This window comes from Semicossyphus pulcher, unplaced genomic scaffold (genome assembly GCF_022749685.1).
Source record: "Semicossyphus pulcher isolate SPU_LCO1_2020_fin unplaced genomic scaffold, fSemPul1.0.p SCAF_2, whole genome shotgun sequence".
Lineage (NCBI taxonomy): Eukaryota > Metazoa > Chordata > Actinopteri > Labriformes > Labridae > Semicossyphus > Semicossyphus pulcher.
The window spans coordinates 26122173-26150081 of record NW_027211693.1 but is presented as its reverse complement, the minus strand read 5'-3'; the positions used below and the strand labels follow the sequence as shown (position 1 = coordinate 26150081).

At 42.7% G+C, this 27909-nt stretch overlaps 2 protein-coding genes across 2 annotated transcripts; one reads left to right on the top strand and one right to left on the bottom strand.

Annotated features, from left to right (window-relative positions):
- Positions 1-18516: 18516 nt before the first annotated feature.
- On the top strand, positions 18517-19530 carry insb (preproinsulin b). Its single transcript, XM_069670134.1, has 2 exons — positions 18517-18706; positions 19394-19530. The coding sequence occupies exons 1-2, from the start codon at positions 18517-18519 to the stop codon at positions 19528-19530; spliced, it is 327 nt and encodes a 108-aa protein (XP_069526235.1).
- A 347-nt stretch (positions 19531-19877) lies between these two features.
- hmmr (hyaluronan-mediated motility receptor (RHAMM)) lies at positions 19878-27516 on the bottom strand. Its single transcript, XM_069670023.1, has 20 exons — positions 27471-27516; positions 27165-27254; positions 26979-27058; positions 26792-26869; positions 26450-26638; positions 26231-26317; positions 25990-26101; positions 25818-25883; positions 25079-25152; positions 24921-24991; positions 24471-24838; positions 24233-24381; positions 23933-24147; positions 22496-22612; positions 22174-22374; positions 21401-22090; positions 21231-21303; positions 20724-20900; positions 20466-20625; positions 19878-20302 (listed from the first exon to the last, which is right to left on the bottom strand). The coding sequence occupies exons 1-20, from the start codon at positions 27514-27516 to the stop codon at positions 20286-20288; spliced, it is 3060 nt and encodes a 1019-aa protein (XP_069526124.1). The 3' UTR covers positions 19878-20285.
- Positions 27517-27909: the final 393 nt, after the last annotated feature.

The window sequence follows — 27909 nt, the reverse complement described above, 5'->3', positions numbered from 1 at the left end:
CCATTACAGTCTCTATTGTGGAGAGTCTCCGTGATAAATCAGAGCGGCTCTATTAGAAGGATTGCCTCTGTGACTTGTCAGGTTGGCCACATTAAATCACCGCTGCTGTTTGCTTTATTAAAGCTGTTTTTTGCCCCTTTTAATGCTTAAAGCTGGAGTCTTTAACTTTCCACATGGTCTGGGTCATATTTCAGTCCCTTTTTGTCCTTAAGCCAGTACCAAGCGAAGGATTCTGAACTAATATTTGCCCTCCGCCTCTCTCTCCTTTGCTTGCCTTACAGCCGTTTCTTCGTGTTTACATCTGGTTCAGCAGAATCTATTGAATCCTGCAGCTGCTGAAAAAGGGAATTACACAATACTATAGCCGTGTCTCAAGACGCCGGCTAAGAACGATGAGTCATTCATAGCGTGTGTAGATGCTAAGGCCGAACTGAAATGAGATGGTCCCTGTCTACAGAGGATTTCCTGTTTGCGTCACCAAACACCGCTCCTGTCGCCTAGCAACAGGTAGATCGTCGGCTAACTAGCTATCATAACTGTAACTTAAACTATTATTCCAAAGATAATTTGTTGTTGTTTTTCTTAACCTTTGCATCACTAGCTATTCGACTGAGTTGAAACCAAAAATGTTTACATTTAAGTGTATTCCTTGAGAGTCCGCCATCTTGTTTTAATTGACAATGAATTGTGCAATGAATCGTGGGATACGTTAGGCCACGAAGGACACACCCGATGGATCCTTCGTGGCCCGGGAAAAGGAGGAGGCATTTGTTGGCATTCAAATTTGTCCTCCGAAGGATGCAGCCCCTGAATTGGTACACAGCTTACATTTTGTCGCTTTATGCTATCAATGTCTCTGTGAGAAACTACAAAAATCACTTCCTGTGTAACTTTCTATTGTTCGGACACACTTTTGAAGTGATGTCAGCAAAATGGATTAGACTATAAATGTACCGGTCATGGTGATGAAAAGAACACATTTAGCTAAAAACATCTTTTTTAGCTGTTTTCTTATCAATATTTTTAATGGATCCTTCCCGCCTCTCGCCCCCCACGACCCTCTGAGGATAAGCGGTTTAGCTAATGGATTAAGCCAGCTTTAAAGTTACAATCTCTAAGATCACTGTTTTTGTTCCCTTTGGCAGCACCTGTGGTGAATAAGAAATTATTGCAGGTGTGTTTCTGGACCTCACCGTTTATTTCGTACTTTTGAGGAACTTTCATTTCCTGTCGACCTTGGCGACGTCTTAATCAGAATCAGCTTTCTTGGCCAGGTATGTACACACACGCAAGGAATTTGACTCCGGTTTAACTTTGCTCTCTTCTTTTTTAACATCAAATATTAAACTAATATTTAAAAGCCTACATTCAACATTAAATATTAAACTAGTATCTACAAGCCTTTGAAAAACAATGGTGCAAAAGTGAGGAGTGCAACGATGCTGAAATATATCAAATGATTTAGAAAAATGTAATTATGCAACAGATGGGTTAATTTACACGAGGGAGATAGTTTCCAGTATTTACAGAAAAAAAAACAGTGTTCATAGATTCGTGCCAGATGATGGGTGATATTTACATGACTAAAATGTGTGTCCATACGATGAGATGTCTTATAGGTGACAGGGTTTTTCCACACTGATTGTTCTGACGCTCTGTGACTAATATGTTTTCATCAGAGTGACAGTCTGTGGGAAGAAACTGTTTTTGTGTCTGGTTGTTTTGGCATGCAGTCTTCTGTAACGCCTAGCGGAGGGGACAAGTTTAAACTGTTTGTGTCCAGGGTGTGAGGGGTCTGCAGTGATGTTACCTGTCTCCATCCAGGTCCTGGATGGATGGCCACAATGATTTTTCCCGCAGTCCTGATTGTCCGTTGCAGTCTGTTTCTGTCCTGTTTGGTGGCAGATCCGAACCAAACAGTGATGGACGTGCAGAGAACAGACTGGATGTAAAACATGATCAGCAGCTCCTGAGGCAGGTTGAACTCAGGATAGTGTAACGGCCAAACTTCATAAAGTCATTACCATAAAATCTTCCTGAGATCCTAACTATGTTGCCTGCGAATTCTCCCTTTTGAAGAGATATTGCTGTTTTAGACATGGTAGCAGCAGGGCAGGGTCGATTAGTTTGACTGAAATATCTCGACAACTGTTTGATGGATTGTCATGAAATCTAGCGCAGACATTCGTGTTACTCTCAGGATGTTTTGAAATTAATTTGGGGATGCCTTAACTTTGCCTTGCCTATCCATTGTATAAATGGCTGGGACGATGATTTGGACAAAATAATAATACGAGGTACAGCAATGTTAGTACCGCCTTAATAAGCCTCTATCAGTATAGACATTGTTTTATTTAACTTTTATTTAACCAGTCCCTTGAATTCTCTTCTTCGTCTTACTACCAACAGAGCTCAGTTTGATGACAGAATATTTTAACGGCCAAACTTCATAAAGTTGTTACCGTAAAGTCTGCCCGAGATCCTAACAGTGTCGCCCATGTGACATCAGTCAGTTCTCAGTCCTTTCTTCTTCTGATCTTTTCTTTGTTTGTCCGTCACAGTGACATGTTTATATGGATGCAAAAGAAGAATCACAATTCAAGCAGAGAAATGATTGCAGGGCCAACCCCTGCTGGGTGATGGGAAATGTGTCACATGTGTGAGCTGCTTGTTACTGTGAGCTGGAAAGTTGATTCAACTCCCGGTTTTAATACTTTGGTATAACAGCAAATGCAAGGGGCTGTGTAAATGCAAGGGCTGTGTTAGATTAATAGGCTGAAAGATGTTTTTGTGTAGAACAAGCTGTTTTGTTCTTTTAGACTGAATACAAAACAAAAGGAGAAGTTATTTCACTTTTGTTTCAGTTTTGCTGGAAACTTTTCCTTCCACAAACCCTGCGATGAACTATTGACTCAAACACCAGAGAGACGTCACGTATAATGTAGGGTTGAAAAAGGGAGCACCTTTTAACTTCATCCAAAGGCAGAGCTGCCAAACTACATTAGCAATGTCGTCATTCTGTGATATTTGCAGGTTAAATAAAGACCATGATGCCTCATCTGCATTCAGAACGACTCACATGCTAAGACAGTGATCTACAAGGCCAGGTCAAAGGTCAGTCTCACAGTGCACAGGGTGAATGTGTGCAGGAGTGGAAACATTGTGTAGATGAGAAGCAGAGGTCCACATCCTGCTGAATAATGAAGCAAGTCCTACTTGGAGAGAATGAAGTATTCTTGCGCAGTATCAAAAAAAGCCTCCTGTTTTCACCTCTCTGCATTCCCATCCTGCCTTCTGTTCCTTGAAATTCTTCTTTGTGGAAACTCAGAGGGGAGTTCTCTCTTTTCACTTCAAAGACTTATCCTCTCCTTTCTTTCTCTCTCGAACACTGAGCAGAAATCTACTTCCATTATTGGGTAACAACCCTTGTGATTGAGCGTCACATATAGTTTGTTGTTTGGGTAATACAAGCCAGTTTGTGCTAGGACACAGTAATGATAAATGGAATTATGCCTAACAAAAACACTATCAGTTGCTGTGGTGGAAAACGCCTTTCAGTAAATTCTCAATTTGAGGATCTAACACTGCCCTTGAATTGTTTCGGCGCAACTGGGAAGGGTGGAGGAATTAATGTCAGATATTACCAAACAGCGGGGTACACAGCTCCTCGGGCGCCTCAGACAAAATCTTTCATCCCTGTTAAAAAAAATTGAAAGGGGATTTAAGGAGAACACAAGATAATTCAATCTTTATCTGCAGCAAGCCACAATGAAATGTTAAGTTTCCACGGGATCCTCGATCCTCAAAGGAGGACGCTGGAATGAAAGGACGACACATCTGAGGCATCTCCCTCCTGCTCTCCAGCAAAAGACTAAAACACATGCGCAAACACACACACATTCTCTCTCTCAGACACACGCACAACATAAAAGGCGCTCATCAACATATCAAAGCTGCAGCGCCTCCTGTTCAACATGCTATATGCGAACTCAGTGGGAGCCAACAAGGCAACGTACAGCCCCTCTGTGCGACTACACACCATTTATATATATCGCACTGACAGCTCCTGCAGATAGCCGACAGTTACAGATCGAGATAACTCTCAGGTGTCGGGTCTGTACACGCACGTACACGCAAACATGTTATGAATTCTGCTCCACAGCCACCGACACCTCTCCCGCTCACATTTACACCTGCACAATGTATGAGAGAAAGTTTTAGCGCAGGAAGAAGTGAGACGAACGGCTCGGGCTTTGTAACATCCACTCAGACTCCTCCACATACACCAATAACAGCGTACTGATACTCCCCTGCAGTATTCAAGTTGTCAACATGCATCTAACCCAGCAGTTGGGAGACCGTTACACTGAGTCAATATGCAATTTGAGGCAGGTTGGCAGAAAACATTGGATTGATTGATTGTGACATTTTCCCTGACAGTAGCTGCTGTACACATTCTCCACAAAATAATGAAAAAGTGTTGAAATCTCTCCATCTCCAGCTTTTGGCCTCTTTTCTTCCCGCAAATAAGCGCCCGCTGTTAATCCCACTCATACGTCTGGCTGTAGGTCTGCTTTCTCTACTTTATCTCTAAGAGCAGGGGGAGATGGACTCAGGGGGGTGATACAAGCCCTATCGATTTGTGCAAACATAGGCACACACACAAACACACACACCCACACACACACACACGCACACACAGGCATCCTTACTGCAGGTGGCTGTGCACAGCTCTGCTATAATCCTGGAGATTTAACTCCATCTATTCTGCACCGTAACTAGGAGGTGATTTGTGAAAAATTGAAAACATTTTTTTCTTATGACCAATATGTACACACACCTTCACCAGAATAACCAGCAATATTCTAACTGATACTCTTATGTGGAAAGATATTGCTGTTTTAGACATGGTAGCAGCAGGGCAGGGTCGATTAGTTATAATAATATCTCGAGAACTATTTGATGGATTGTCATGAAATTCGGCGCAGACATTGGTGTTTTGTAAGGAACCTTAACTTTGCCTTGCACAATCAGATAAATGGCTGGAACGATGATTTGGACAAAATTCTATGTACCAGGTTCTTTGGTTCAGACAAAATACCTGCAAAATAGCATTTCAATTAGTCCTAACTGTAAATTGTGTTTAGCGCTAAATAGCAAATGTTAGTATAACCTCAACATGCCACTATCAATTCTGTAGACACTTAGCATGTTTTTAATTTTCTTTATTTAAAGTGTATTTAACCAGGAAGTCCCTTGAGATTGACTACCAATACAGTCAGAGACCAACAGAGGGGCCAACAGTAGCGCAGTGGTTTTCTTGCCAAGCATCCCGGAGCTTCCCCAACTGAACCCCAGCTCAGGCCTCATGAAATGGGCACAAACTGATGCCCGACATCCCTCTCATTATCTTCCCCCACCGTGTCTTAATCACTCCCGCTGTCAGAGTCCAGTGTAGCCTCACTGTAAATATCCTGGCTACTGAAACGTTAATGTCACTCCCTTTTGTTAAACCCCACCATCAACTGCCAACTCAACATCCCTGCGGTCCAGAGTGAACACAAACACAACCCTGTGCTCAAAGCCCTGACAACGGGCAGAGTCAGCTGATAGTACCGCTGGCTGCACGGCTAACCTAGATCCATAGCTAATGGAAGCAACACTCAGCTCTTGCTATTAGCCGTTACACCAAGCGCCCTCAGGCCTGGAGCACTTCTGTTGTGTTGACTGGCTGTGTTTATCTTTGGCATTCTTTGTGTTTTTGCCTTTGCATCGTGTCTGTATTTGCAGCAGTTTTGATGTTAATGCATTTGTTTCTGCCTTTTGCAGCACGCTTTTGTCATTTGTACCGTATTTCCGTTGCTGATGTGTTTTGGACTTTTGCATGCGTTTTTAAATTTGCATTGTTTCTATATTTGCAGCCCGTTTCTTTTAATAGATACCCTTTGCGCCTTTGCTGCATGATTGCCCTTGTCGGCAACCGTAGTCCTGGCCTCGACAGCACAACAGATAGAGTATAAAATACAAATGACAACACAGAGAACACAGACACTAGTACACAAGAAAAAAAGAAAGGCAATTGATTTCTCGGTCACATGAACTTTTACGTGGCCTATAATTTTACATAGGGGATGTAAAAGTTTAATTATGTGTACATTATGAAGTCCAGGACGCAAAGTACCTTTCCCAGCACAGTTCCAACCTGGCGAGGAAGCCAGCAGCCTAGTGTAGCAAAGCTCAAAACTGCTAAATGTCAGCAGACAATAACATACAGATGAAGCTGTCTACTTAGAGTAAGAGATAGAGCCATGCATGATGACATTATTACCATAGTCTTCAGCACTTCAAAATGTAGCCTTCTCCTGGCTAACATGTTAAAACAAGACTTGGTTCAAACACGGATGCAACCATAAAGCTGTCAGCACCAACAAATGAAGACTGTATCACATCATTGCCAAACTAAAGTGAATCAAGTCTCTATTCCGTGGAGAAATGAAAGAGATCAAGCACATCTCAAGCTGATACTGCTTCTCATTGGGGGAACTGAAGGGTTACATACCCAGATGGGATGGACACAACAATCTTCTCCCTTCAGATACGGTGTGAAAAGATGTAGTAAGCGAGAGGATTTTTATCAATCCATCAAACTAAACGACGCCTCACGCAAACTAGAAAAATGCCAATTCCAAATGGAATCCTCTCGTGACGCACGGAGCTTGACTCGAAGAGGCCGGTCACATGAGGGTTTAAATAGAAATCTATTTTCTGGCCTGAAAATCAAACTGGCCATCACTCTGTCCTGTCTCACCTCTCTCTCGGGACACATTGTCACATCTATAACATGTAGTCATTTTCTCAGCTGTCAGCGTGTGCTCTTACCAGGCTCTGTTCCTCGACCCAACCTGTCAACTCCTTACTCTAATCTGCTCAAATGTCTCTCTCTTTGTGTGCACGTGTGTGTGCTGTGAGTCAAGTACAGTTTTAAAAAAAAACGTCCTCGGACAAAGAGATTCATATTATTCATTATTAATATGTGTGTGTGTGTGTGTGTGTGTGTCCTATCAGGCTATGAGCAGAGGTGGCAACGTAGCAAAGTAGGTCGTGACAGAGGTTAGTACTGCATTAGCGACTGTCACTGGTCAGACAGGAGGGTGCAGACACCAGGGCGGCCCTCTAACTCTCACTCACAGTCACACGCACACACACACACAGCAGAGATTTCTGAAACTCTGTGGCATTCTGCCATAGAGCTGAGCCAGCAGGCCGTGACACACATGGAGGTCAGTGTCTGGAACAGGCGGACGTGTCCAGTCTGTCTTTTGTGTCTCAGCGCACATATGCAGAAGACAATGTTTGCATGTGACAGGGTTGCTTAATCTGCTAGAATCCAAACAGTTTGCCCTTGCAGAAAAATTAAAAGAAGTTTTCAACTTGTTTGACATTTTTGATGCTTTCTCTTTGAGTGATTTTTAATGGCAAATGTCCAATATTCAAAGATTAGCTCAGTCTATAAATCTTAGGAAGTCTTTGTTTGTGTTCTGAAAGTTGACTTAGGGAAATGTGTCTCAAAACTTCTGTCTACTTACGGCTCAAACTCTCTTATAAAAACATAATGATCCAAGCTGTTTCTGTTGTCTGCTGCGCAACTCAACGATTTTTCTTCTTCCTTTTTTTGATGTTCTAAGTCTCTTCAGTCTCCATCCTCGGAAAGTCGGGGATAATTATGGGAGTAAAAAGGCTCACTATCAGAGCAGATTAACAACATCTCGCTGGGCTGAACTCCTCACTCCCTTTTATCTCCTCAAACGCAGAAGAAGAGAAGACGAGTTATGCAACCCCTACCTTAGGGACCCAGCTGACTTTCCACCCAACTTCTGTCTGTCTCTGCATGTCTAGGGCGTCTGCTACTCCTCTGCTATTTGATGTGCGTGTTTGAAGCAGCCAGGCGACCGGGGAGAGGAGGATGTGCCTGTTGTTCGCAGCTCTTTGCCGCTTTGCTCTGGTCCCTCGAGGAATCACTTTCAAAGCATGGCAAAGTTGGACCTTTCCTGGTTGTACATTTAACACCTTCTCAAATCGCAGTGCCAAGGTGCTCCATAGCTTTCTTCTTCTTCTTCTCTTTTTTTCTTTTATCATCCCTCTATAGACCCTGCTTTCATTAGCAAGGTTTTAATAGACCTGCCCTCCCTCTGCTGCCATTTAGCTGAAACTTGTCATTTAAAGCAAATGAACATCTGTTTCAGTGCCCAAAAGCCACTTTAACACACATATACCCTAACGTAATGCTAAGTCTTTGACTTCTTAAAAGAATATTTGATCACGTCAGCTAAAGATGATACAAGAGCTTTACTGTCAGCTCATTAAAAACGGCTTCTATTCCCTTTGTGAAAAATAAATGAAACACAAGCTGAACTTTGGGTTAATTTTCTCTGGTGCTTCTGCATTAAATTACCACATATGGGATTTACAGAGAGGCCATTAATTAAATCATCAGGAGTTGGCAAAGTTGAACTTCCTGTTCTAAGTCTATTAGAATATGTTGAGTGTAAAAAAAGACATTTACACTCAAATGTATCAGGGAAAAATACCCTTGAGATGTTTCTTTGGATGTTAGACTTTAACATAGTTACTGTATGTAGGTTCTCCAACTCTATGTCAATAATTTACCTCTTACATCAGACAACAAATTAGCATTCATGACATCATTATTGTTGTTAAATCTGCATAAAAACCACGAGGCTCGGCTCCCTCCATCCTCTAACAGGGGAAAAGAAGCTTGAAGCTGCTTCGGACTTAAATCAACCAAAGCAAACACAGGATGTTTGATCGGAGAGTACATCTTTTTTTGCTTCACTAAACTTAATAACATGAGATCTGTGTAAACAAGTGACATTATCGAAAGGTATTAATACCGACCAGAGCTCTCTCCACTTAAATGTAACATGGAAATTGCTTTGGCAGGTTCCTCTTTGATATTTATATCTTTCATGCTTAGTTTGATTTCCATCTAGGTATCCAAATCCAAGTTTATTGCATGCTCTGCATTGCATTGCCCTTTCAAAGGGTAGGTCGACACTGCAGGAGAATACACACCAGAGATTAGAATAACAACATTTCTTACCCCTGCTGGCATTTCTGCCAAAGATGCTAAATACATGGATGACTTCCTATAGAAAATGAGCCAGTAAACTCAACAGGCAGACTGTCGAGTTATTTGGAGCTTTATGTTTCAATGCCAGCCTAAACTCGACTCAGCATAGAGGATCACAGAGGACGCTGGACAACTCCACACTTTTCCTTCTTTATTTTTGACTTTTGGCTTTCAAAAGAAGAATCAGTCAGCAATAGAATTAGGTTGAAAACCAATAGCGTCTCCGCAGTCATCTAAGCATTGATGTCACAAACTTTTCAACGGCTCCTTTCTCCTTGAAAAGAGCTTGCCATGCTGAGCAAACAAAGAACTAAAGAAAAGAAAAGAAAAGAAAAGAAAAACCACAGTCCATTGACACATGACTTAACACCTCCCACTTGAGCTCCTGGTTACTGAACCCAAGGAGGTCATGACAGTCTTTCAAGCTCCACGTTGTTCATCAATGGTAAGTAGGATTACCAAGCGTCTGACCTCTCTGTGAAGAATTGTAGCAGGAATCTTAGGTGAGAGTCTCTTACTGTGTCCATCTGATGCCTTTCCTGAGATTGGCCTTTTGACTGGGACAGGGTAGCTGGGAAAGGTCCTCAAATTTACATCTCTCACGATGCCTTTCTTGTCGGTATTGACACTGACCACTCTGGCCAACTTATGGTGATTCCTCAATGGATTTTGGTCAGCCAGCCATACAGCCATACCATCTCCCACAGCAACATTTCGCTCCTTGGTGTGCCACTTGGACCTGCTAATTGGCACCACTTCTTCCAGAATTTGTTCACTTCTCCCTGGATACTTTGTAGCCTTTTGTATGGGTAACCTTCAAATTGGAAGTCTCCTGGGTCCCTCTTGGACTGACTCGTCCTAACAGAAGAGAATTTGGGCTGATGTACTCTACACAGTCCTCCCAGCTCTGTACTCTAGCATCTATGGGCCTTTCATTCACCAGATTTGCTGCCATTAAGAGGAATGTCTGGAATTCACCCCACGTGAAGACTCCATCTCCACCAAGGTTTCTTAAGGCTCGCTTCACTAGTCGGACTGCTGCTTCTGCTGCTCCATTTCTGTGAGGGGAGTCTGCTGGATTGATCTTCCAAGACCACTCCGTTCCACATTTGGAGGCTTCTTCTTCAAGCTCAGTCTTGTTCAATTTACTTAGGAATCTGTGAAGCTCCTCAAGCGCAGGCTTTGCCGCCACAAAATTTGTGCCAGGGTTTCCCGGGGTGTCCTCTGAAGGAAGTAAACCTCTGATAGGCAAGTAGAAACCCTTCGGATGACTGGTCGTTGACAACATCAGTGTATATGGCCCTCGAGGCCATGCAGCAAAATACAATGCCCCAGACTTTGAGTGTGAGTCTCTTTCTCACTTCATCTTTTACCTTGTAAGGCCCAAACAGATCCAATGTTGTAAATTCAAATGGGCTGGCTGGGCTTGCTCTCTCAGGTGGAAGTTCACTCATGATCTGTTGACACTGTTTTGCTGCTTTCCTGTAGACCACGCAGCTGTCCACCACTTTCTTCGCGAGTCTTCAACCTTTTATCACCCAGGCCCTTTTCCTCATCCTGAGAAGAGTTCCTGCAACACCTTCATGGGCAGCTTTGTGGGCTTTGCGTGCTGCCAGACAGCCATGCTTCATATGGTATTATTGGCACAGAGGTTTTGTCTTCATTAAACATCTGGATCCTGCTGCCACAGACTAAGAGCCCAGAGCCCACATCTCTGTATACTGCTAGCCTTTTCAACACTGTGTCTGGAAAAGCGACACCTTGTTGGGCAGCGAGAAAGAGGTCTCTGAGGGCGTCTCCATGTTCCTTCGCTGTCAACACAGCTTCCCTTCCCATTGCTTGTCCTTGGCCAGTTTCCTTCATCTCCAGCCACTTCTTGGCAGCTCTCCACACCCAGGCGACGACGTTGACCAGTCTGGACAGGGTACTGAACTTTTTTATCTCCATGAGGTTCTTAATTCTCCAGCCAGCAGGTGCCCATCCTGCAGTAGTAGTTGGGTTCGCTTCCTTTTGAATCTCCTCCTTCAAGCTCGCCTGTGAGGCCTGATAGGGATTTTCTCCCTGTTTTGCTTGGGCTCTGGTGACTGCTGCTGTGAAGGCTTTTCTTTGGAGCTTGTTCAAACTTTCTCTGGCATGTGTTGCAACCTCTCCAGCTGACATTTTGGGCCACTCCTCCACTGGCCACCTCAGAAACTCTGGTCCATTTTGCCATGTGGAATTCTCCTTCAGTTCTTCAGGAGAGCCTCCTCTTGTAATGATGTCAGCAATATTTTGTTCTCCAGGGATCCACCACCAGTCTTTCACAGGCCCAGCTTTCTGGATATCACCAACACAGTTTGCAAAAAAGGTCTGGTACCCATAGCTGTCTCTTTTGACTGTCCACTAGATGAATCCATCGCTCCACTTCCATTCCTCCATGCTTTTCAAAATACTTCCTGAGCCTGGCTGCAAAGACTGTACCACAGATTTCAGCTCTGACTGCATCTCCTTTCTGATCCAGTGGTGTCAGCTTGGCTTTGGATTCAATGAATCGGACATCAATTCCTTGCCTGGAGTTCCATCTCAAATACATCACAGCCTCATAAGTTTTATCGCTTCCATCTGAGAAGGTGATTCCCCATGGTTTCTTTTTCCAGTCAGCTGGTGTGAGGCTCCGGTAGAATTTAATTTGTCCAAGCTCAACATATTCTTCAAAAAGCTTAATGGCTTCTTCTCTGCGGCCTTCAGAGAGTGGCTTATCCCAGGTTTCTCGTGTCAGCTTTCCAGCCCCTGCTTCCTGGAATGCCTTTCTTACAAGGATCGCCGTTACTAAGCCGATCAGGTCATAAAGTCCAGCTACTTGGCTTAACAGCTCCCGTCTAGTCAGTGTGTCAGGTGTTCCAGGTCTCACCTCCTCCTTGAGAAGATCTTTGCCTATTCTCATCTTTTGTCCTTTTGGAAAAGTTGATTGAGGTAAAGATGTAGAGTTTGTCCTCTTCCACTTGATATCCAACACCCAGGGCTTTGTTGTCTTTATTTCTCATTTGATTTGGAAGAATGATGGTTTTACTTTCTTCGACTGCCTCTGCCCTTTTCAGGACTTCTTCTGCAGCTGTTTGCCTCCCACTTTGCCTTGACCGGACCCATGGTTTCAGAATGAAGCCTCCACGTCTCAGAATTTCCTCCACTCGTTCTGTGATTTTGTCCAGTTTCCCCAGGCTGTTATGAGAAGTGAGGATGTCATCCACATAACTATCCTCCTCAAGGACCCTGCGTTCCTCTTCCAGGTGAGCAAAGATGGACAGCTTTGCAGTCTCCCTCATAGCTAGCTGTGTGATGCACCCAGCTGGTTTGTCTCCTATGTTGACTCGGGTAATGGCGTACTCTTTTATTTCTTCCTCAGGTGTATCCCTCCAGAGAAATCTGTGTAGATGCATTTCACGTTCCTCCAACCACACTGAGTTATACATCTTTTTGATATCACCGAGGGCTGCATGCACACCTCTTCTGAACCTCAGTAGAACAGCTCTAATTGGGTTGAGTACATCTGGTCCTTTCAGCAGAAGATCATTCATGCTCAGCCCCTTAAACTTCTGGCTGCTGTTCCACACCAGTCGTACTGGAGTTGTTACAGAATGTGGGTTCGGTGCCACCAAGGCACACAGGCCCTTTCCAGTCTCTCCTCATTTTTCCAGTGAGTTCCACGGCTGCACCTCGCTCAACCATTTCATGGACTTGGGTTTTGTATGCAGCTTTTCACTCTGGCTCTCTCTCCAATTGTTTTTCTGTTCTTAAGAATGTGGCCTCCACTGCACCTTTGTTGTTGGGGAGTGAGGCAGGATCCTCCGTCCATGGATACTTTGCATCCCAGTGTGGAGATTTTATGTGAGCATCCTCCTTGACATAGCTAAGTCCTCCTTTCATGATTTCAAGTTCCTTTTCCTCCGCCAAGGTCATTTCTTTTCCTCCGGGCAATTTCCACACCGACATCCTCCACACCTAGGCTCGCATGCTGCTCCAATGCTCTCCCACCTCCACCATTCAAGAAACTCACAGTTGGTGGCAGTTGTAAAGCTTGCATCGGCCACATCTTCATTTTGCAATGAGGTTTTCTCCGTCTTTGGTCTTCTGATGATCTCCTCATATTTGACAGCAGCCGTCCTCATGGAGTGAGCAAAGTGGGTTTTTGACTCGTGTGCCGCCACCTCTACATCCTCAAACAATTCAGGGTGTGCTCCGCCCACTGTTTTTCCCCATTGGACTTTCCCATAAGACGAGGTGTCCAACAACTCTCACCCTTTGTGATCTCATCCAGCCCATAGCAGACAAGTTCGTGGGTTACCTCTTTGCCTTCAGGTGTCTTGATCCTAATTCTGAGGAGGTACCTCTCTGTGTTCACCTCCATAGTCATCCCGCCCACGCCGTGTACAACTAAGGTCACCTTCTCACTCCGTAACCTCAGTCTGTCAGCAGCCTTATGGGTTATGTGGTTTGTATCGGACGCAAGATCCACCAAAGTCCCAATCTTCTGACCTGCATTGGCAGTGACCTCCAACAGCATCATGATGACAGGAAGTTCACAGAGTCCATCCCTCTCCAAAGACTCAGACTGATTTTATAGCACATAATTTTGGCCAAGACTAGGATGGAGTTTTAGGGCCACATTAAAGGAAAAAAAAAACTGAGATTACAAGAATAAAGTAGTGAGAGAAGAAAGTTGTAATATTACCAGAATAAAGTCGTAATAATACAAGAATAAAGTAGTGAGAGAAGAAAGTCGTAATATTACCAGAATAGTCGTAAGAGAAGAAAGTCATAATATTGCGAGAATAGTCATACAAGAACAAAGTCTTAATAATATGAGAATAAAGTCATAACAGAAGAAAGTTGTAGTATTACGAGAATTAAGTCGTTAGAGAAGAAAGTCATAATATTACGTGAATAAAGTTGTAATAATACAAGAAAGACGTTGTAATATTACGATAAAGTCATTATTATACAAGAATAAAGTCATCATAATAGGAGAAAAAAGTCCTAATAATAGAAGAATAAAATCATAATTTTTTGGCTCAATTAGCCTGTATGTTATATTGAAAGGAATATCAGAAGAGCAGCCAGCCATTAATCACGACTTAATTGTAGTAATCTTAGACTTATTTTCTTTAATGTGGCCCTAATACTTCTTCGTACAAGACAATTTATACTGTTTTTAGAGTTTTAATTAAAAAAAAGGTGCAGTGGCCGTTTGATTCTTACTGTACAAAGACAGGAAGAACATGGCAGAATGCAAACATATACCTGCATACTTCTATACAGAGAATAGTATGAATAAATGTGATACGATTTAGTAGCTTTTGGAGTTGTTGTCAGGCCTGTTACAAGTAATATTTATTAATCTCATCTCTTCTTCTGTTGAAAAGTTCCCCAGGTTGCATCTGTCTCACTTATTAAAATGTCATAAGTATGGTGACCTCTAGATCTTTTTCAAAGTGAGGTCTAGCTGGGGAACACTTCGAAATTCAAAGCTGCGATGACAGCTTAAAGGGGAATGTGACACATTTTTAGAAACCGCATCGTTCTGATCCTTGGACAGTTCAGCTGAAACTCATGACCATACGCCTCAATTTCCTAAAGCTAAAGACTGGAGAAGTGACCCCTGAGAGTCTCTGAGAGATGAAATATCTGTCATGGCTCGACACACAATGAAAAGGTGAAAAGAGTTTGTTAAAGAGTTTTGAGCTGTGCCCTCAAAGTAAAGATAGCTCTGCTTTGAACATGTTAGAGCTGCTTTAAAATATACTTTAGTGCGACAGTTCAAATCCCGTACTAAATATGTATTAATTGTTCCAATAAATTTACATAAACATGCATTCAGTATGATATTGTCCTCCTACTGAGGTATCAACAGTCGTATCAATTATAAATATTTTAAGTGAAATCGTACCGCAGAGACAGAGAGGTGATAGTAGCGAGCTGTGTTTCTTCCTCAGGGCCTGACAGTGGAGTCATCACTTCAAATAAAATTATACAGCGTGTCACCTCTCATCTAAATTTGGCCCACCCCCAGATACTGTAGGCAAACTAAAACTAAAAGGAACAGCTGCTGCACACGACAAGCTGTGCAATGAAACAAAGCTTAGGGAGGGGAAAGCATCAAACAGCTTTTTCTTACTTTAATTAAATGTATGGAATTATATATTCTGCCAACAGTAGCTTCTTTTAAGGAGGATCCAACCAGCTTATTGACACTTTATATATAATCTTTAAATAGGTAGAAAGCTACATTGAAGATATTACAGAAATGAATGCAACACTATGCTGTTACAAAAGCGTCATTTTTTCCCAAAAGAGCTTGCTTAACTCCGCCCTCCTGTGCTGTGATTGGCTAGGAACCCCAATAGGACAAGCACAGGACTTTTACCCTGTGAAACCGAGAGACAACACTTAACATTTAACCCAACCCATGATCTTTTTCTTGACTTAACCGAGTTTACTGCTGCATAAATCTAACCTGTAGTAAACCTAAGTATGCAGTCATGACACTGGCAGTTTGGGGAGGGTGGGTTTAACTGGTTACTAACTCAGAGGTAGAGTTGGTCGTCTCTCAGTCAGAAGGTTGGTGGTTCTATCCCTGACTGCTACAGTCACATGTCATGTCAAAGTTTCCTTGGGCAAGACACTGAACCCCAAATTACTCCCGAAGGCATATGAATGGCGTATGAATGGGCATAAATCTGACTGAGTAATTCTGTGAATTCTGTGAAAAGGTGAATGTGACATGTAGTGTAAAAGCACTTTAAGTAAGCGGAAGACTAGAAAAGCGCGATATAAGTACAGTCCATTTGAGCAGTGCCGTTTCACAGAAAAAATTAACATGTTACAAAATATATGAATCTTTACCACATGCTACATTTGCTAAAAAGTTTTATAAGGGTTATAACTAGAGACTTATAACCAACACATACACTAAGTGCATCCAGGAAAGCTAATATCTGACACACGATTCTGTACATGCTTCTTTAAAATTTGCGTTTGACTTCATATTTTATTTTATCTCTTACACTCAGAGTTGTTTTATCTTCTGATTTGTTAGACTGTTATTTTTCCCCTGAGTTTTGGTGCCGTCTTGTCTCAAAGGTTCCTGTGGATCATTGCTGCGGACTGCACCCGGTATCGATTCACTCCCACTGCCACTGTGATTTTTACATTTGGCATTTTTATAATGGTTAAAATGGACTGCACTGACATATCTCCTTAAGATAACTCTCTTTGTAGTCTTCTGACCACTCAAGACACTTTACGCTACATGTCAGCATTCACCCTTTCACACATTTTCATATACTAATGAAGTGACAGGCACGGTGGTGCAGTGGTTAGCGCTGTCGCCTCACAGCTAGAAGGTTCCTTGTTCGAGTCCGGCCCCTAAATTGCCTGTAGGTGTGAGTGTGAATGGTTGTCTGTCTCTATGTGTCAGCCCTGTGATTGACTGGCGATCAGTCCAGGGTGTACCCCGCCTCTCTCTCTCTCTCTCTCTCTCTCTCTCTCTCTCTCTCTCTCTCTCTCTCTCTCTCTCTCTCAACCAACCCAACCAGTTTAGATAGACGGCTGTCCACCTCTGAGTCTGGTTCTGCTTGAGGTGTCCTCCTGTTCAAAGGAAGTCTTCTCTGTGCCACTGTTGCAAAGTGCTTGCTCATGGTGGATTAAGCTTGGTCTCTGTAATTAATATTAGATAGAGTACATTCTGGACATGCTCTTTATGTAAAGTGTCATAATAACTTAAGTTGTGATTTGCCGCTATACAATTAAAAATTGATTGATTAGCCGATAACAGAAATAACTTTATTCTCATGAGTATTTGTTGGTGCACACAGTTCTTCCTTAAACACACCACTGGGGGTCACTAACAACCCTGGATGTCCTCTTATCTGCACAAGTTGCCAGAACCTGACATATGGTGTTTGTCCATCAGTGTATAAACTGTGTCAGACAGGCCCTCACACAGCAGGGGTTGAATTAAGCATCGCGCTGGGTGACGGCCTTCTCAACTCTATCTCAACTCTGCTGTTGGTACACACTCAGTTAACTGACTTAGTGCCACTCAAGAGCGGATAAAAAGGCTTACAGGTCAGGGTGGTTAATGAGAGGACAGCAGTGTTCTCCACTGAGGTTGACAAAGGCCAGGTGGAGATAAGGAGTTACAAAGGGGAAAGGTAGCCAAGTGGAGATGTTCTCTGTAGCTGTATAGTACTTAAGGCCAAGGCCCTACTCAACTGTGTTCCCAGCCGCTCTGCTGCACTGAGGCCTCACACACAGGTAAGCAAGTTTCTCTTTTTCCCCCTCATGACTTCAACTTTTTAAATTTATATGTATCATAACCAGGGGTGAAAGTAAAGAATAGCACAAGTACTATACAATCTACCGTGCCAAGGAGCCTGGCACACAGCCAAGAGGTAGGGAGGAGTGGCGTGCCAGATAGAGTGGTCTGCCAATGTTGTAATGCCTGGCACAGGTGCATTGTTAAAGACACTGTTAAAATGATTCATTTTCAATCCAATAATCTGCACTACACTGTAAGATGTCCACAAAAGGTCTATATCGTTTCTAAATGACTGCTAAATATGTTTTTCACCTTGAAAATTGAGCTGAACTTCCAACCCAGGAGAATATCCATCAGAAATTGGATTTTTACTAATAACTCTAATAAAATGTTCAATTCTAGCTGCAAAACTTGATAGCAAGGTGAGGACTGACCTTGAAGAAGCAGCATCAGTATCCCTGATGATGATGCGGGAGCATGGGCACTCCGTCGAGCTTGTAAAAGATGGTGCTGTGATAAAATACGGCTCACCTGGGGATGAAAGTGAAGCAAAAGGAATCAAAATAAAATCAATTTTCAATTTACTTCAAAAGGAGGTATAAAGGAATAGCATTAAACATAACCTTGGATGGCTGATATCCTGAATGCCATTTGTAAATATGAACAATAAAAAGATAACAGGGGTCAATCTTAACTTTAAAAACTACCCAGCTCAGGCATCATTACCACAAACCCCCCATACAGAGTAATGCTTCATGCCTCAGTGTTGTCCCTGAGATGCTATACTCTCAAGACTTGAGGCGATCTGGTAGAATTTCACCGGAACATCGCAAAATATCGAAAGTTATTAAAAGAAAGTGGTCTTGTAATGCCCGAGTGTTGTCAAGAAAGGTCTGATCAAATTTGAACATCACTCCATCCTGCAGCTTTCAGCCGTCTGGCTTCGAGGTATTAAGAATTGATGGCTGGATTCAGTTTAAGTGTTTGTCTTTGGAACTAAGTATAATAAAAGTTTGATCAAAAGTGTACCATTTTTCTTCCTGTGCTCCTTCAAAGAGGTCCCCATCCCATGGCCAGGGTACCATGGGCGGTGTCCATGCTGTTACTGCTGGTGCTCCACTCTCCAACGGTGTCCTCGGCACCCGCACAGCACCTGTGTGGCTCCCACCTGGTGGACGCCCTCTACTTCGTATGCGGAGAACGGGGCTTTTTCTACAGTCGAAACCGACCGTACAAGAGGGACCTCGATCATCTGCTCGGTAAGTTCCACATTGACACTGGCGACAGTTTGACTTCTCTAGTTTGACTTGTGCAAAATAAGTTTAAATTGTCCTCTTAATAGTGGGAGTTCAGAAAGGAACAGCATGACATTGCCCCCGGACCCTGGGCAGGCTTTGTTTTTCTGTTCAAACTCAGTATAATGAGAATGCCAATTTGGATACTGGCTGCAGGAAAAATGTTTACAGACACCATACTGGAAACCTCCCCGAGATAAACCTATACATTTGTCCGCACCATCATTAGCGTGCAGAGCTGGTCTTCGGCCTCTTTTAAATGCAGCGGCGTGTCCGGGCTTTTGGTGTCCTATCGTTGCTTTCAACATCTATGATGTGACAGATCCAGTAATCACATATCTTCTGAAAAACCCAAATTCCTCATTACGTCATTCCCAAAACGCATTATTTGGATCTTCCACCTCAAACAGACTATTGATGTATTGAATTTAACTTCAGAGGTGTAAGCTATGATATGCCTCTGTTGGAGCTCCTTCATATCTCCTCTTGAAGAAGAAAGTAACAAGACTTAACGGATTGTAGAGATCAGATTATCCAACCATTAAGTCCCCATTAAAGTGTGAACAGTATGAAGTAGTTTGAGAAGCAGGAGGTTTGCACAGCAATAGCAGGATTTAACACTCAGCTATGGAAACTTTCTCCACTTCAAAGGGTTCCTGTCTAACAGGGCCAGACAGGAGCAGCGACTGATGAAGGCTCATGACGAGCCCAAGGTGAAGAGAGGCATCGTGGAGCAGTGCTGCCATAACCCATGCAGCGTTTACCACCTGGAGGGCTACTGCGATTGACTCGTCCCTCCACAACTAGCACCACTCAGAGCATGTAGAAAGTCCACTTCTAACCCAACACTGGCTGGCTGTGTCTTTCCAACTGAAGGAAATAAAGCTTCATGACCCATAACCCAGGGCTCCTCTGCAAAAATGTGAATTTGTGTTCTTTGTAGCTGGTGTAAAGAGTGGATGAAACACGGCCTTTTGCTGCGCTACAAAATGTGGCCGCAGTCCTAGAGTGCTCCCTACTGGCTGAGGACGGATTTAGCCAAGAAGACGTAACCAAAAAAGGCAACATTTGTACACTAGGGAAGTCAATAAGCCTCAGTAACACTTGTTTTAAAAGCATGTTAAAATCTGTCTTTATTTACAAAGAGGAAAGGTTTATAAAGAGCTATCCCACATGAGCAATGGTTACAAGACAGTTACAAAGATAAAACTCAAAAACACATTTAATACTAAAAGCATCACATTAATGCTGACTATGCTTTTGCTCTCTGGATTGTGTGTACATAACACTTGCAGCTGTCTATTTCCTCATTATTTTCACACACTGCTCCTGTACATTCACACACAATCTGCTTCTAATACTTCTTAAAATCAAAACTGGTGACCTAAAACCTTGTTCTCTCTGTATGATAAAATTGACGCAGAAGTGTCGCAGATTAAAAAGTGTCAGAGAAAGAGGTTAATAAGTACTCAAAAGACCAAAACATAAAAAATTAATTTTGCAGCCAATTAGTTGTCAGTTCTCGTCTGGTAGAAGAACTCCATCAGGCATAATAATTTCCTGACAAAACAAACACAGAGTTAGGCTTCACAGAAAAATATCTAGAGCACAACAAATTCATGAACAGAAGTAATGTAACTGTTTAATCTCATCTCTTTACATCTCCAAAAATCTGCCCCTCTTTAGGTTCAGAGTGTTTCAGTGAGGTCATTTCAATACTCACCTTCTCTTAAGGGTTCAGTTTCACTTCGCCTGTTCTCCTTGTCGTGCTGGAAAGCTTTGCTGGGATCAAACCTGCGGCGAGGAGTTCCAGGAAGCTTTGATTTCAGCTGCTCCATATCGCTCTTCTGCCGGCTCACCTGGGACCGAAGCTTGGACAATTCCTACACAAACACACACAGAAAGTAAAAAAGGGATGAAGTGCTTGAGACAGAGCATGTGCTTGGTTTGGAATGTAGACGGTTTAGCTTGTGTTAATCACCTGTTTTAGGTTTATGTTCTCATCTTTCAGCTTCATGACGTGTTTGATCTTCTGCTTCTGGTTTTGGTGTCCCAGCAGACGAGCATAAGCGTCAGACAACTTGTTTAGCTCCTCCTGGTTCACTCCGTTTTCATTGAGTAGTGCATTTCGCTCTGCTGCGAACGCGTTGAGCTGTTCCTATAGGCACACACCAACATAAATGTTCAGGCTGTTCAGGCAACTTAAACCTAAGTCTCTCTGAGGGTTAAAATTAGGTTAAAAACAGCAGTGAGACTAAAAAACAAAACAGTTAAGTTTCAGCCTGTTCAACCAAAACAATGAGCTGAAAGAAACTCAAATACTCTTAGTGGAATGGCAGGGTTGTAATTAATATCTGAAGCTTTGTCACAACATAAAAAACCTTTCATATTACAAATGTGATTTTTTCCCACTGTTATTATTATAAAGCAATTGCAGCTTTAATGAAAATAAATCTGGGATATTTTAATTGATGTAAAAATGACTGACCTGAAAGGGCTTGACTTTCGCAAAAAGCTCCTCGTATTGTTTCCTCCAGTGTTCTGTCTCTGAACTTTGGGAGCTAAGAAGACAGGAACGATTAACATTTACAAAATGTAATAAAAAGAAAACTTTAAAAATCACAGACACACACACAGCAACAGATCCAACTTGCTCACCTTTTCTCCTGTGCATCACATATTTGTTTTTGGAGTTCCCTTCGCTGCTCCTCCATCTCCCACTGCAGTGTAACCTTTTCCTGAGTCAGTACTTCTACCTGCTCCCGCAGAGCCCGTCTGTCATGTTGTTGTTCTTCCAGCCTGTGCTGAAACGTCTGCGTCTCCTCCTTCATGAGCTCTAATTGGGCATGGAAGCTCACACTACCTTGTTCAACCTCATCCAGGCAAGACTGCAGCTGTTTTCTGTCCTGCTCGGCCACGTTCAGCTGACTTTCGAGCGCCAGCCTAGACTGATCTTTGAGTTCTACTTGAGACAGAAGACTCCTCCTTTCCTCGTCTACTCTCTCAAGCTTGGTCTGTAGTGTGAGCACCACTGACCTGACCTGCTCGTGGTCTTTCCTTTCAATGTCCAGTGCTCCTGTTTCCATCTGAAGGGCTGTCTGTAACACAACTTTCTCCTCTCTTTCATGTTGGAGCTGTTCTATTATTTCCTCTTTCTCCAAGCTGAGCTTCTCTAGCATTTCCCGAGCTTTTACACTCTGACCTCTCTGTAACTCTAGTTGCCCCTGTGCCTCTTCTCTCTCTTTTGTCTGCTGTTGTAGATCACTGATCAGTGCAGCGTGGCTCGCCTCCATGGCCTTCATTTCCTCTTCTTTATGTTCAAGGGAAGTCTGCACCTCCAGCAACTTTCTATCAAGTCAAGCAAAAGAGGACGTTTAAAAAGTGGGTAAAAAGTCACAGCTTTTTTAACACAGACTGAATGTTAAGCATACCTTGAATTCTCCTCTCGGGCTTTTGCTTCAGCTAACCGTCTCTCCTGGTGCTCCTCTAACCCCTCCTTCACTCTGTTTAACTCCTCGTCCTTCTGCTGAACCACTTTAGCCATCTCCTCCTTCATCTGGTGTGTCACTCTGCCCACCTCCGCTTCCAGTTCTTTCTGCCTTTCCTCGGCTACCTTCAGGGCCTCTTTTGTTCTGAAAGCAAGAAAAACAGTCTGTGAACTTTACATGTTGACAGAACTTCAAGTTATAGACAAGTCAAATAAAATTGACAATATAAAAATATTTAAAGATGTTCTGATAGTCAAGAACTCACCTTTCCAGCTCTGTGACAATGTCTGCCATCTTACTCAGTGAGTTTGTGAGTGCCTCTTGAAGTTCTCTCTTCGCTGCTGAATGCTCCTCTTTTAGAGCTGCCACGTCATTGTTCTTACTAAAACATAACAGGCACACAGTTTTCATGTGTTTAAAGTATGTATATTGACATCACTGCCCTTAAAACTAATAACTGAAGCAGGGATGTGCATTTACATTTACTTTTAGACACTTTCCCTGCGAGTCCCCAGGTCTCCACTGCAATTAGTGTAGCTGCGAGGTTGTCAGCTGCCATACTCTGTCCATCTTGATGGCATTTGGTAATTAGGCTCGATATAGCCCAGTAGCTCCTGAAACCCCTCGCCACTGACCACGCTGACAGGCAAAATATCTTTCTCCACCGTTTCACAGATTCTCTGCGTTATCCTCTCAGACTGTCGCTTATCGCACTCTCCCCGCAAGCATGGAGGACAGAGTTGTTGAGAAACGTGCACTGGACCCACCGGTCGGGATACTTGTGGATGTTTGCTTTATATGTGGTATTGCATTTTGCCTGTACCACCGCTGTATTTATTAAGTACTGCATTGCATAATAACATTGTCATCACCTTGGCTGAAATAGTCCCAAGCGAAGCTTATTTTTGCTCGTTTAATTTTGCTCTCCTCTCAGGCTCAGCTCAACTAACAACAACAAAACATCTTTTCCCCAAATATACTGTATATATGTATATTTCAAAACAGACTGGTAGTATTAACCGGTTAATAGTCTCAACAGTTGATTGACAGTTAACCGGTTTAAGTGCACATCCCTAAATCCCTTTTGTTCTTTTCTAACATCAGAACCTTTTCTGAAACACTGATCTATTTAGTATTTATATAAAATCAGTCAGTCTGTGTCGAATTGCTCAACAGAACGATGCTTTAACACGTTTTTTTCAAAGAAGAGCTAAAACAAAAGCTTATTAGCCAAAAAGTTGATCGAGAGGAGATTAGTCTGCAACTATTTTCTTAATCAACGAATTATTTACATCAGTTTTAGAGGCAAAATAGATATAAAAATTAAATATCTATGGGTTCAAAGCTGACTGGACGAAACAAAGCTAAAAAGTAAAAAAGATGCTACCCTGAGGTGACTGAAAAACTTGAACTTGGTTAAAAACAGAAATAGACAGTGACCCACAGACTTTTTCAAACCTGTAATGGAGTGAGAAACTGTCAATTATCCTCCTCTACTTTTGGCTCAGTGTGTGCTGGAACATGCCTCCAGCTGCCTGTGACTCTACATAGAATCACAGGGGCAGTGTAGTGGGCCGGACGTCTTTGATATCAGTGTGACTTTCAAACTCACTCTTTATACTTGTAGTAAAATTTCTGGACAACTAACTTCTACCTTTCCTTCTCTTTACTCTCGTTATCAGTATGTTTGTTGGTTGCTCACCTCTCTGACAGGGCAGAGGTATCACTCAGTTGTCTCTGCAGCTCCTTGTTGTCCTCTTTAAACCTCTGTATAGTCTGCTGCCTTCCCTCCTCCTGCTCCTCCAAGGCAGCAAGCTCTCCCAGCACCTCCTCCATCTCCTCCTTTAGCTGTCTCAATCGCTCCTCAGAGTCTTCCCTCTCCTGCTCCACCAGCACAGTCAGGGAGTCGACAAGTTCCTGTAGAATAAAGGGGCAGTTATGGCATGTGTTTTTACACTGAATCTAAAAAGAATGCAACATGTTAGACAAAGCCTTGTGGTACCTTTTCTTTTGTCAGTTCCTCAGTGAGAGCAGCATGTTCTTGCTCAAGCTGAATCAGTCTGTTGCTCTCATCTCTTTTAGCCTCCTTCAGCAAACTGAGCTCTGTTTTTAACTCCTCAACTCTCCTCAGCCCCTGCTCCTGAGTCTTGCCTAAAAACAAATAAAATATATACACAATATGAGCATCACATGACTAATTGTTCCAAACAAAAACCTGGACAGGATCTCTGTGGACTTACTTCGCTCTTCCTCGGAGAACAAACACCTCTGTTCAAGATGTGCAACTCTCTCATCCAGCTCCTTCTCCGTCCTTCTGAGCACCTCTCTCAGTCTAGCAAGCTCCGCCTCCTGCTGTCGAACTGTTGCTTGAGACTCTTGAACTTCTTGGTTGGCTGACTCCATTTGCTCCTCCATGTCAATCACTGACTTTTGTGAAGACTTAAGCTCCAGCTCCTGGTCCTCCAATCTTCTCTCAGCTTCCACTAAAGCACCCTTTGAAGCCTGCAGCTCTTGCTGGAATTTCTGTGCCTCCTCTTCTTTATGTCTCAGCACGTCTTGTGTGGTTTCTAGTTCTGTAGTGCGCTGCTCAAGTTCAGTCTCTAGTTGCCTGCGAAAAATGAGCCAAATAAGTATGATGGTATGCATCTGAGATCTTACTTGCTTGGAGGAACTATTTAGCATTTGCTTACTTTATATTCTCAACCTGAGAACCAGCAACAATGTGCTCCTGTGTCTTCTCTTTGAGCTGCAAGCGGAGATCCTACAAACCCACAAACAGGTCAAATCAGTTTTACACAAAGTATGACTGAAAGATGAAGTAATAGGTACTTATAGGCTTTATTTATACCTGGATTTGGTCATTGGCTGCATCCAGGTATCCCTGCACGACTTTGACCTCCTCCCTCAGCTCTCGTATCTCAGCTGAGAAAAACATTAATCAAATCAGCAAAAACAATCAGGAGTTATATTACCTGTAACCTGTGTTGTTTATTGGTACTTCAAGTGCAATTATTAAGGCCTACATACATCTGAAGCCCTATTTGCAAGGGTGTAGTAGTATGCAGGGGGCTCTATTAATTTGCAATAATAGTAGAGGACAAGAGGAAATTTAATCCCCTGCAAATTTGCAATGTAGGTCATTTGTAAAGTAAAAATTCTACTGAAAGTTTTCTCTGTGCGTCTTTACTCATCAAGAATTATGCCATCTGTGCTCAGAAATATAAATTAAAGTTTCGACTGCATGTTGGGTATTCTTCAGGAGTGAGCTCAAATCAATCAGGGGAACAAAATCCCCAAATGATGGACGGCATAAGGCAGCATGTGCAAAAGGAACATTTTCAAATATTCTAACAGGGTCAACAAGTATTATGTGGCTGCCTATTAACAGTATATCACTGTTAGGAAGCAAATGTTTGCTGAGCCTCAACATCATATCCAGGAGTTATTGTCAGTATGTTTTAGTAAAATACAGACTTTGCTTAACGAATGCAAATGCCCCACAGTGAACACAAAGATGGAGGGGTCAATTGCTCAATCCCACAAATCAATGTGCATCAAGGAAATCGCAGTTCATACACAGAACTCACCTCGCAATCTAGCATTCTGGTTCTCCAGCTCTTCATTCTGGGTTTTGGTCACTTGATGAAGGTCCTCTGTAAAAGACAAAAATCAGCCCTTATTAATTCCTTGTTGCTGTTCATGCACGGTTTGTCTCACTGGTAGCACAGTATAAATCTGCTGCAAATAGCTAACTCTTACCCAAGTCTTTGTTTCTCTCCTTTAGTACACTGACAGTAGCCCTGGCAGCTTGGAGGTCGGTTTCTAGCATCTTCAGTTGGCCTTCAGTGTTAATATGCAGGACACTTAACTCCTGCAAACACATGCATAAACATCTGCATTTACTGCAGCTGAAAATGTGCTTATCCACCCATTTAACATTCAGCAGTGATTAAACCCATAAATAATTTCACAAAATAAAGTATTTGCATGTAAGATATACCTTGTTTTTCACATCCAAAGTGTTCCTGGCCTCCATCAACTCCATTGAGAGAGAATTGATTTTCTTTTTTGTAGTGTCAGCAGAAACCTAAAAACAAGCAGTCAGTCAAACGTTTCATGCAGCACTGCTAAAAATATAGACACACCGAAGACACATTTCATCCTGGCCTAATCAATACAGCAAATAAACAAACTAAACAAATATCCAAGTCAAGCACACCTTGTTTTTTAGGAACTCGTTGACTTTCTTGAGCTCAGCTCGCTGTCTCTCAAGGGTGGTAACATTGGCAGCAAGGCCTGTCTTCTCTCTGACTGCAGCCAGCAGCTTGGCCTCAACCTTCTTCAGCTCCTCTTCCAGAGTCAGCAAGCGACGGTCTTGCTCCCCTCTCTGCTGAACCAGGGACCTTATCTGAAATCAAACACATCTAATGTTACAAATTCAACATCTGCAGTAACGGGAACAATACAAATGTTTACATCTGTTATCAATGGCTCGGTTCTGACTAAAGAAAACACATGCCACTGAATCCTGCAGCACAAATGTTCTGTTAGAGAAGTGTACCTCCTTCTCCAAGAGTTTCTGCTGCTTCCTTTCCATGGTCATGACATTCTTCTCTTTTTTTATGCTTGACCCTTCAACCTAGGTTTTCACAAGATATAAAGAGGGTTAGTTTTATGTAAGGATCAGCTTTAGGACTACCAGATCTGTTAGTGAGGAGTGGCATTATAACATGCTGAAAAAAACTTACAAGACCATCAACCGACATAGTCCTGCGAACAGGTGACACTAGGGCTTTGGAGGGTGATGGTGGTGGCAGAGCAGCTGGGGACAGAGATGATGAAAATAAGTTTCACAAAACATTATCTTTTTAACAACGTCTTCCGTTGTCTCTCATTGTTACATTGTGCTTCTCATAGTTACCCACCTGCCTTAACAAGTCTGAATCGATCAGACTTGTCAAAGGAAGCTGCTCCCTTCAGGTCCCCAGGTTTAACCTCATAGGATCCCGGTGCTGGGGCACAACCTTCGGCCAAGAGCACAGTGTTAGCAAAATACTGATGCTACTTCTTTGATAGTCTTAAATTAACGCTAGCTTCCCTTTTTGTACCAAACTTGTGAAGTGTAACAGCTAAATTTGCTCCCTCTTAACAATCATATAACTACGTATGTAAGCTAACCTAAGCTAACATACTTACCGTTAAAAGCTTCGACAAAATACAACTTTTTGAATGTAACTTACCTAGGTGCTCGTTGAACCTTTTCAAGGGGGCTCTTGAAAAAGACATTTTTAGTCCACCGTGTGTGAATAATTTCAAATTTAAAACAGTTTTGAGACGGCTGCAATGCAGCTCCCTGTGACACACAACAACAAACGCTTCACCGCTGAAATTTCAAAAATAACGTCATACGTACGTTTACGTGCATGTGGCCAATAGGCAGCCAATCCTGAATGACGTCAGCATTCTCTTCACATTTTGATTTTCAAACAAACCCACTCCACCTAAACGTATTTAAACCCTACAGTCTGTGATTTGAACTTGTGTTTAACTTCATATATGGTAGTATGCAAATGACACTAGGTGAGAAGCGAGGTTGCACTGCTGTTATAAAAATAACACTTCAATAATGGGCCAGGTCTTCATTCAGTTAACCTGGCCCTACTGACTGAAGACATTTCA